This window comes from Helianthus annuus, chromosome 14, assembly GCF_002127325.2.
Source record: "Helianthus annuus cultivar XRQ/B chromosome 14, HanXRQr2.0-SUNRISE, whole genome shotgun sequence".
NCBI lineage: Eukaryota > Viridiplantae > Streptophyta > Magnoliopsida > Asterales > Asteraceae > Helianthus > Helianthus annuus.
In genome coordinates, this window is record NC_035446.2 from 19,545,400 (window position 1) to 19,557,088 (window position 11,689).

The window sequence follows — 11,689 nt, forward strand, 5'->3', positions numbered from 1 at the left end:
TGTTTTATGTTAAATCTCTTTTATGTTATCTCAATTTCTATGTGATTTTACTTTGAACGTCTCATTCATTTCTAGCTAGGAGACACATTTCGCACTATTGTCGTAACCTAAAACAATTAATGATACTCCCTCGTGAACAAATTAAATTTATTATGCTTTCATTATACATGTTATACTATGTGAAAATCTATGACATTTCATTCCTTTTATGTGAACAACAATGTGAAAGACAATGTGCTATGTGATGCATTCATGAAACCAATTTTCTTAAATAAAAACCTTATGATCAAAGTCTCATTTTATAAACCTTTAGATATAATCTTTTCAAAAGTTTCATCTTGATTTCGAGGACGAAATCTCCTAAAGTAGGGGAGACTGTAACGCCTCGCGTTTTTGAACTTTCTATTTATAACTTGTTGACTTGTACTGTCCTATTTTAGACAATTGTACTCTCAGTCAACTTAATCGAATTTCGAGACTTGAATCATAATGAAAAATGCATGATTTTATTCATATTTGTGTTTAAATACTATGTTATGTTATTACACGATGAAACACGTTGAAACTATGTTAAGCTCGTAAAAACAGTGAAATTACATCTTAATCTCAGCTCTTAACTTCATCGTTGCCAAGAGATTACCCTAAACTGTACGAAAATTTGGAATTTATACGTCAAATCGGTGAAAATATCAAAATTTGGGTTAAAAATGATTTTTATATTATTTTATTAATATTTTAAATAAGTAAATTAACAATTAAAATTAAATAAATAAATATTTTTCTAAATTTTTATTGATTTCTAAGATCTTTGTTAACTATTTTAACCCCGTTAGTGAAAACCCGGTTAAATGAGCCTAACCAGGTTAGTTTTATTAAAGGGCAGCACTAACTGAGTTAGAAAACTCAGTTAGTGGCTAACCCAGTTGGTTGGTTGGTTATTTAAAAAAATGGGATCCATATGCGTGGGACGGGGATCGAACCCGCGCACATCAAACCAAAAACACACGCATTAACTGGTCGGCCATTGGCCTCATTCGATCATTTATGGAAACTAGTTAAATCTTACACGCGTTTTCTGTTCAAAGCAACTTTCAAACTAGGCGCCAAAAGGCTGTAACCGTGTGAAAAACCAAAACCAACCACCGGATTCTTTCCTTTTTCTGTTGATTGATCTTCGCAACTTCCATATTTCACAACCAAATTCTGTCAATCAAGCTTGGTTACCATTCGAACTTACCTCGTTTCCAAACGAGACCCGACACCACTCGACTATATATACCCGACTCCACCCCTCTCCGAAACCACACCACCACCTTCCTTCAAGACACCGGAATACAAGCTTCGCCGGAGAGGACAACCTAGCCGGAATCACACACCTCGACACCCGAATTCCGAACCAAAACCGAAGCAACCCGGACTCAAACTGACTCGAGCCTTCGACGCCGGAACTACCGCTTCGCCGGAGAACCTCCGCTCCACCGCACCTCCATCCCGTCGCCGGAGAAGACGACCGGTAACCCGGCTTTCCTTCTTTCTTTCTGTTTACGTTTCTTTTTTTCGGATGTTCTTATTTCTTTTCTTTTTGGTCACTGTAATACTATTAATATTATTATTATTATTATAATTATTATTATTATTATTATTATATTATCATTATTATTATTATTAATATTATTATATTCTAAATCAGATTTATTTATTATATCTATTATTTATTATTAAAAACAGATTATTAATATAAATCTTATCATTAAACAGATTTATTAATACATTTCTGAAATTTAATTTTTATAACAGAATCATTCTGTTTTATTATTAAAATCAGAATTTTATCTTAATAATCAGAATTATATTAATCGGATTTATATTTTAAATCAAGAAACTATATTATTAAAAATCAGAATTTATAGTTTATTCAGAAGTTATATCTTTATTTTCATTAAATTGGAATTATTAAATTATTAAAACAGAATTGATACTTTAAAATTTAGAATTATTATTTTATAATAATTAGAATTTTCATGTTATATATATATATAAATATATATCAATGTGAATTATTATATAAATAGATTTATCACTTTATTTAGATTAGCAATATTATATTATATATAGATCAGATTTATTATTCTAATTATTAATCACTAACTTATATATATATATATATATATATATATATATATATATATATATATATATATATTCACATATCATAATTACTGTCCAACAATTTAGTAATAACATTTATGCCATTTTGATAAAATCAGTAATATTATTTATTTGTCATATATTTCTTTTAAATATAACAATATGAAACATATGATTATTTAAGAATGTTGATAGTATTTCATGCCTTGTTATTTAAATAAACCCTAAATTCCCAATATTTAACAAATACTCAAAATTAATAGGGTAAATCTCTTGTGCAACGACCCTTGGAACAATCCTCATATTCTCTTTCCAAGAAAAACGCAACGCAACCTAAGGTGAGTATACATGACCCATTTTCGTTTTACACTTTTGGGTGCAATATGTATTACATATCAAACATCACAACACATTAAACATTTTATGCACACTCATTCCATATTCTATGTGACACACTCTATTCATGTTAGACATGTTATGCTACTGTAAACACCTAATGACTATGTGTTCATTAACTTCGTACAAGCCTCCCCTAACAATGGTAGCGCTATAGGTTGAGAAACGCCCCTCCTGTTCTATGAGCAGGTATTGTTAGGTTAAACTATGTCAACCTACTCAAACTCGTTTGGGTACACTTTAATTGCGTTAAACTTTGGTTTGGGCACATAGAGTAACATCGTTTCGAGTATATACTGTTAACATGATATTGTATTTCACATTTGGATATGAGTAAACATTTTAAACATGTATATGCTATGTATGAAAACTTGTATACTTGCCAACATGCTTTTGTTGACATTATTTTAATACATATTGCAGGTTGAAAGTACAAGATTCAAGAATCAAGCTAGGATGAACTCTAGAAACCCACATAACATTTGAATTATTGTTGAACAATATGTTGTCTTGTTTGGAACTATGTATTTCACTTTAGAGTTTATGAAATGAATTAAACAAATTATTGTCACATTTAGTGTTATGTTGTTTTGAGCAATTTATACGTCTCATCCCGATGTTTCCGCCATCGGTTGGGGTGTGACAAAGATGCCCTACACTGATGGCGGTGGAGGAGGGGGAAAATGGGAATAAAACAAACGTCGCAAATGGAGCCACTCCTCCTCCATGGCTCTCTGGGAACGCAACCAGGACGCCATCTGCTGCTCCAGTGCCAAAAGGCGTGCAGCAGAGTCCTGTGGTAATAGTCGAGAGGGCTACGAAGAAGCAGGGTGGGTCTGACCCTGACACTGGCACGGCGGTGGCTGAGCTCTCTCGAGCTCCTGAATGCGCCGTGTGAGTGCCTCCTGCTGAACAACAAACGACATCGGAACGTCCTCAATAGAATACCCCATATGGAAAGGATGGTAGGGGTCGGTTGGTGGCATAACAGGTGGTGACGTCCAGAGAAATGGCTCACTGGCTGGATCGAAAGGTGGTACAGAGAATGGAGGAACAGGGGGAATAGCAGGTGAAAACTGTGGTATAACTGGGATAGATGCCGGCACATGTCCAGAGGGATGAGCCGAGGAACCCTCTCCAAGTCGAGCTGGAGGTGTGAACTGGGGGAACGAAAAAGAGGTATCAATGTGACGTGCATCGGTGGTATGAGGGGGAACAGGTGGAAGCTCATCATCCGCGTCGATCCACCCATTCTGGGTGTGCGCATAACATGGATCAATGTGGGTCGCGAATAGTGCATGCTCGGGTTCCAGGGGAACAGGATCAGGTAGGGGAGCAACAATAGGGTCAACAGGTGCATCAGCGATAAGAGGGGCATCAATATGGTCAGCAGCAACAACCTGGTCACCCTCCAATAGTGGTGCATCAGCAGGGTGATCGTCAATGGGTAGGTCAGCAATCCCGGGATCAATAATGGGTGCGCCAGCATGAATCGGGTCATGCTCAAACACAGGGTCTGGAGCGGCTACCGGCTCGAGGGCCATGGCAGGCTCGGGGTCATCAAATGCCATCTCAAAATCAAACACAGGGTCAATGGGATCAACTGGGTCAACTGGGTCAACCGGGTCCTCCATAGGCTGATCCAGTGGTATAAACTCGATCTCCTGATCTGGGTCAAACCCAGGGGGAAAGACAGGATCGGAATCCTCCTCAATATCGTGATCGAAAGCAAAGCTCAGGGCAGGGGCAACAGAGGATGCCCTATCAGGATCTGAACTGTGAGAAAAGTGTTGCGCACTCTGAGTGTGTGATGGTGCGGAGGCCACAAACTCGAAAGAGTCTGGGACCGGTGAGTGTGCAGGTGACTCCCCAGCTGGAGCATCTACGAGTAACAAAAGACCATCGTCAGCTAGAAGGGCCTCGCCCTCAACATCGTCCTCCAGGGGCTCATCATCAAACAGATCGACGTCGTCGTCAACGTCAGCGTCGAGGAGCATATCGTAAGCAGGATAAACGGCCAAAGGTATGGGGGCAGGGATCTCTACGAGCGGTAGGTCCCCAGCAAAAGGGCCATCAGTGGGCTCGTCGACAGCGTCGGGTAACGCAAAGGGCTGGAAGTCATCCTCATCTGTGCTGGTAACATCTGATGTGTGGACCTCGTGCTCCGAAGACTCTAGGTCGTCTGATACTATGGGCCTAGGGCCCATGGTGTCCGAATCACCAGTGTCTGACGAGTCCATGGTGTCTGTAACACAAACATAGATATGCACAAATAATCAATCATACAATCAGATAAACACATTAGTCACCAATTAAGCAATCAAATAGTTCTCCTAGTCCCACTAGCCTCCCAGACTGATCTTCCTAGTCCCACTAGCCAACTCTCCCAGCCTCCCAGACTGCTCTTCCTAGTCCCACTAGCCAATCTTCCCAGCCTCCCAGACTGACTCCCTAGTCCCACTAGACAACTACCTCGGCCTCCCAGACCGAGCCTCGGCCTCCCAGACCGAGCCTCAGCCTCCCAGACTAAGCCTATAAATAATAAATAAAATGTGCTCAACATTTGTTTATAAAAACGTTTTGGATCTAGACTTAAGTGGTATACAGTGTAAAAATGTTTTCGTGAGAGCCTTAGTGATCATAGTCTAGACTTGAGAAGGAATCCTAGTTCGCTATGATCAGAGCTCTGATACCAAGCTGTCACACCCTGGCTTTGCGGAAGCGTGGTTAATTTGGTGTGACTTCTTAATACCATAGCTTAATCATAACAAAGCTATATGAAATAAAAACCATGCAAGATCATCCATAGAATTAAGTTGTAAAACATAAGTAACACAACATTGTCTGAAGACGTTGACACATGCAACGGGAATTACAATCTAACGACATGAAACATTGTTCAGAAAAACACAAACATCAACATGACATAAACGCAGTTTAAGGACTGTGACTCGTCCAGGTAAAAGTCACATCCCCTAAACCTGGATGACCTCGTATCACTTTGCAGCGGGAAAACGTAACATACCGCGCCAGATCTTTAGTTCTCTGAAATACATGTAAGTTTGGAAAAATCAACAATAATGTTGAGCGAGTTCATGTGTAAGTGAGCAATAAAACCTTTGTATGTATAAAATCCTGGTATGTAGCAATTAAGGAAAAAGAGATCACCAATGGTTTGCAAGGCCATTGATATGTGTGAAGTGCAAGTAGGAAGACTCAAACCTAGCGGATTTATGCGTTGGGCACAAAGTCACCCCGAGGTCCGTTATGCTGGGCCTGGGGCAGGGCTCGCTACACCCAGATAGATCTACCGCTCCTGTCCCTCGGTCCTACCCTGAGGATTAATGGCCTCAAGTTTCCGCCTACCCACTCACATGATCTAAGTAGTAAACCTCCTTACGCTAACCATACCATGTATAAAGTATTCATAAATATAGTAACATGTGTTTCACCCCCGCAGTTTAGAAAACTGAAAACAGTTAAGAGAAAAGGGGGACATGAACTCACAGTGGTGCGTCTCTAATAAGAAGATCTCTTGATCAAACCGCTGAGCGACGACCTACACGTACTAAATTTATTAGACGGACGGCCGTGCCTTAAGGTTTAAGTTTTCATGTCTTTGGGAAATAGTTAGACAACTATTTCGTAATTACACTTAGTAATTATTTTGGTAAATAAATTCCTTCCCAAGGATGGGGGATTTAATACATGTGCGTTCGTAAAATTCGAAATATATTATTAAGTCTCACTTAAAATATATTTTATTTCTAACTCCAAAATATAAATATTTTTCCCAAAAATATTATATTTTAATACATATGATTTTCCCAAAATAATACCTTGATAGAATACGCGTTCATAAATATTTCTTAAAATGCGTAAGTTACGTTTTAAAGGTCGGGTGGTATTAACTATACCGTTGTAACTTAAGTATCTATCGTAAAGGCGTTCGTATTGTTTTGGAACCGTTAACATTTGATAATATTATTTTTACTCTAAAAATAATATTTGTATAGTTCACAAAATAATCATACACATTTATACAAGTGATGTTACGGAAAATATATATATACTAAATATATATTTATCAAGTTTTTATTTTGTGAAAATCCCACCTCCGATAATTGGAAATTTTGTAAATAAAATCATGGCGAAACCTATATTTTTGAAAACAAGTTAGAAATATATCTATAACACTTGTAGTGAAAATATTTTCCAAGTGTTAGGTTTTTGGTAAAATTTCGCCAGAGTTTCCCCTGTAACTGGAGGTGACCACGCTTTCAAGCGTATCATTTTCTTTTAAAATTCAAATCAACAATTTTCTCATTCACAATAACAATTTCCAAACCATCAACTTAGTCAATATATATGTAAATCGCAAAAATTACATGAACTTGTGGTTTGTCCAAAATATGTAGTGATTTCCATTACTTTCAGTGGATCTTTGCAATAATCTACTTGGTTTCTTGTGAATCTCGTTTTTAAAGAAAATATATCTTCACATTTTCTTGTAAAATTTGACAAAAATAATTCTTTGTCGAAACTTAGTGTTACACAAGTGTTTACACACTTGTGTGTTAAAAATTACTCTTGTTCATGAAAGATCCGGTTTTAAAATATGTTTTCTTTGACGCTTGGTTCTTTGAAAATACCACTTGTAGATCCGTAGATCTACTAGTTTTGAACACTATTTCATAAGTAAAATCGTTTTTACACAAGTTCATGTTTAGTGTGTGGTAGAGTTTCATCATTTAACCCTTTTTACACTTAAACAAACTCTATGCCATGATTCATGATCATGACTAATCCGGGTTAGATGATAATCCAAGCTACCACAACATAGATCGGCACTAAATAATTACTCAAAACAAATCTTACAAGATTTACACAACCCTTGTGCTTTTAACCAACACATTCATCATTTTAGTAAACTTTTAACATGTCATCTTGTAAGTTCATGAATTTTAACCGACATAGTTCGTTTTAACCACTTTAGAATAGATCAAGAGTGTGTTTATAGCAACTTACTACTAGCTCGAGGCTAGGGAAGAAACTAGTCGAAGATTGGGTGGATAAAAGCAATGAGGTGAGGTTCTTCACGTTCCGAATGCACCAAGCTTCCTTGTGTGAGATCCTTAACACTTGTATGCCCTTGAAACTTGCAAGATCAAAACCGAAAATGATGGATGGATGGGGGGTGCTCTCGGCCGAGAATGAAGGAGAGGGAGAGAGAGTGTGAATGGTGAGTGTTGTGGTGAAGAATATGGTGTGTTCTTGTTAATACTTATAGGCAAAACTTAAGCACAATTAACCATTGGATTTCATGTCTCCAAGATATTAGACATGTTTGATTTAAATAATCAAATGGAGTACAATGGGGGTCATAATGTGACCGAATTCGGTTGGGGGGGGGGTAATCCGGTTAGTTTCCAACCATTAGTTAAGTTATAGTTAAGTTAAGTTAGAGGTTAACTCGGTTACTAGCGTGTTATGCATTATAGCGGGTGTTAGGGTATTCAGAGACCCTAACTGGCTCAGAAAAAGAAAAACAATGTTATTGGCAATATTTTTATGTTCCGGGTATAGTCCGGTTGTTCGGTTGGATAGTGATCCGTTAAAGTGCTTAACAAAGCTTTAAAGTGTCGTTAATACTATTTTTAGTGACACAACTTATTCCCAACACTTTGGAAAGTGTCTAGTAATATTTTTCTCATGTTCTGGCACTTTATTAGTTAGCTAGATGCTGAATTTTTAATTAAAGTGCTGGATTTTGTACTTAGAGTACGTTTTAGGCACATCCGGTCACTGTAACTTATTCTTAGTGACACAGTTCTACAACCCTTATATCCCTACACTCTCTACTAGTGTAGCAACTATCTCTGGCTCATACAGGCCTTAGAGGCAATGTCTGCCTGATGCTGGCTATGTCAGCACGTTTAATAGGTTATCCGTTCATAGTGCTACTGTGCTTTTGTGCATCAAGATTGTCACTAGAGTTCAGTATGTAAATAATGGAGTAACAGCAAATAGAGTATGATGCAAGTATGTACATGTATCCACAATTTCAAGTAAGCACAGTAATTAAGCAGTAATTAATTATTAATTAAGTCGTACGGATACCTGGTTTAGTGAGGGTTGTCACATGCATAATAGACATTATAGGGGCGTGGAAAGAGTTTAATATTGCCTCTACACCATCACTCATAGAAATTATGGGGGCATGAAGAGTGAGAGACGTTTCAATAATGCCCGATAAGGAGGAAAAACATGTAAAGTAATGAATAAAATGGCATTGAGGGGCCTTAACCATTAAATGAGACGTTATGATCCTAACGTGGCGAAAAATACCCCTTGAGAGGCTTTAACCGTTACGGATAGTCTTACACCTAGCTATTTTTTTATTTTACGTATTTATTTCAAATAATATCTTTCATTAAATTACAATAACTTTACCCAATAAAATTTAACAACAATAAATGCAAACTTTGATTTATAAACTCTTTTCAAGTATTTAAACAGTTGTTAACTGTAACTGATTACGAAATAAACGAGTCTCTCGTGTGGGGTAGTATTAATTATTAATTAAGTCGTACGGATACCTGGTTTAGTGAGGGTTGTCACATGCATAATAGACATTATAGGGGCGTGGAAAGAGTTTAATATTGCCTCTACACCATCACTCATAGAAATTATAGGGGCATGAAGAGTGAGAGACGTTTCAATAATGCCCGATAAGGAGGAAAAACATGTAAAGTAATGAATAAAATGGCATTGAGGGGCCTTAACCATTAAATGAGACGTTATGATCCTAACGTGGCGAAAAATACCCCTTGAGAGGCTTTAACCGTTACGGATAGTCTTACACCTAGCTATTTTTTTATTTTACGTATTTATTTCAAATAATATCTTTCATTAAATTACAATAACTTTACCCAATAAAATTTAACAACAATAAATGCAAACTTTGATTTATAAACTCTTTTCAAGTATTTAAACAGTTGTTAACTGTAACTGATTACGAAATAAACGAGTCTCTCGTGTGGGGTAGTATTAATTATTAATTAAGTCGTACGGATACCTGGTTTAGTGAGGGTTGTCACATGCATAATAGACATTATAGGGGCGTGGAAAGAGTTTAATATTGCCTCTACACCATCACTCATAGAAATTATAGGGGCATGAAGAGTGAGAGACGTTTCAATAATGCCCGATAAGGAGGAAAAACATGTAAAGTAATGAATAAAATGGCATTGAGGGGCCTTAACCATTAAATGAGACGTTATGATCCTAACGTGGTGAAAAATACCCCTTGAGAGGCTTTAACCGTTACGGATAGTCTTACACCTAGCTATTTTTTTTATTTTACGTATTTATTTCAAATAATATCTTTCATTAAATTACAATAACTTTACCCAATAAAATTTAACAACAATAAATGCAAACTTTGATTTATAAACTCTTTTCAAGTATTTAAACAGTTGTTAACTGTAACTGATTACGAAATAAACGAGTCTCTCGTGTGGGGTAGTATGGTTTTCGGGCGAAGGTCAGCTTGCGCAACGGCCGGTGCCCGATCGAACATCGCGTCCGGAAGAGCGGGGCTGACGGGGGATTGTCATCGACATAAACCCGGTAACCAATAGATCATGTACATAGAAAGTCACCCTTCAAAAAAAAATATGAAATATGAGACCTGACACTAGAAATTAGTATCTCATCCGGTGGGTACACATCAAAATTAAGCTGAAAGATACACAAAACGAAGCCAAACAGTTACATAGATAGCGCCCAGTCTATTATCATGGATTTGCTTTATATATATATTTTAAGTTGATTTAAAAAAGTTTTCATGATTTCTAGTCAAGTTTTAAAACTTGTTAGGTGATATGCTAGTTGAACCAGCGAATGTGAATAATGTTTATAAGAATCCAATGTGAACAATGTAGATTAAAAACGAGTACATTTTTGCCAACTTATCACAAACTATGAAAAACGTACCATATCTACTAGTTCAACTAACGGAATCTCGTAAACACTATTCACATATATTAGTCAACCTAGAATCAAAACAAGTTTCAAAAAGCAACTAAAATACATGAAAACTTTTCCAAACCAGTTAAAAAATAAAAAGAAAAAAACATCTTAGCAATTGTTACCACTGTCTCCGGTCTCATGGACCAGAGACAATGAACACGGGCGGCTCCATAACATCTCGTAACGGAGATCCGACTGGTGTGAAAAACACCGGGGAATCACACGGTGTAGAGAACACCGTCTTCGTATGTCCGACCTCCTCATCAACCATCACACCCACTCCATCTTCCTCTTCCACCTCCACCGGTTTGATTGAAAAGTCAACGTCAGGCGTTGACTCAACTTCTTCTTTATCTTCTTTGATGGTCGAAAGAAACCTAGACAATCCATGAACTTCTTCCAACTTAAAAACATCGACCACCACCTGGTCGTCGGGCGATGACCCGCCTGTGTCCTTAACAGGCGGGTCATGTGGGTCGAGTTCGACCGGTTCAAGTGGTTTCAACCGGAAGAAGTATTGCAGCTCTTTGGTTGCAGCCTCAAAGTTGAAAAAATTAACCGTTGCATCGCGGCTGCGGATGGGGGGAGCCGGGGAGGAGCGGTGATGGAACGAGCGACGACGCCAGAGGACGAAGAGACATGAGCCGATGAGGGCAACGGTGGATAGTGCAAAGATTACTAAGAGAACAATGGGGAGCGTACCTAAACTCATTTGACTATGTGTGTGTGTGTGTGTTTGGAGTTGAAGTTATTAATTTATGAGGTAGTTGAAGGTTGGAGGAACAAATGGGCTTGGGGATCGGATTGTTTATCGGGAGAGTTGACAAGAGTCAACGTGGTGGTGGTCGATGGTGGCGTAGGTTGATGGGGATGTGGCACCTACTATATTAGTAAGTGATATATATGTGCATGATGGAACCAAGTAGTGTGGAAATTGATTGGTAATCCTTGTTTAACTTATGAGAGGATAAATTTGATTTGTTTAAAACTTTATTTAAGAAAACTCAAAATGGGTTATGCTTAATGTAATTCTAATTAAACAAAGTGTACTTTCGACTTGACTCATTTACAGCGTGTCCAAAAATTACAGATTTTTTTATTGGACAAGTAC

The 11,689-nt window shown here is 37.6% G+C and overlaps 1 protein-coding gene across 1 annotated transcript; it reads right to left on the reverse strand.

Annotated features, from left to right (window-relative positions):
- Positions 1 to 10,461: 10,461 nt before the first annotated feature.
- On the reverse strand, positions 10,462 to 11,464 carry LOC110905323. The gene has a single exon (XM_022151152.2). It carries the CDS (start codon positions 11,288 to 11,290, stop codon positions 10,715 to 10,717), a length of 576 nt encoding a protein of 191 aa, XP_022006844.1. The 5' UTR covers positions 11,291 to 11,464; the 3' UTR covers positions 10,462 to 10,714.
- Positions 11,465 to 11,689: the final 225 nt, after the last annotated feature.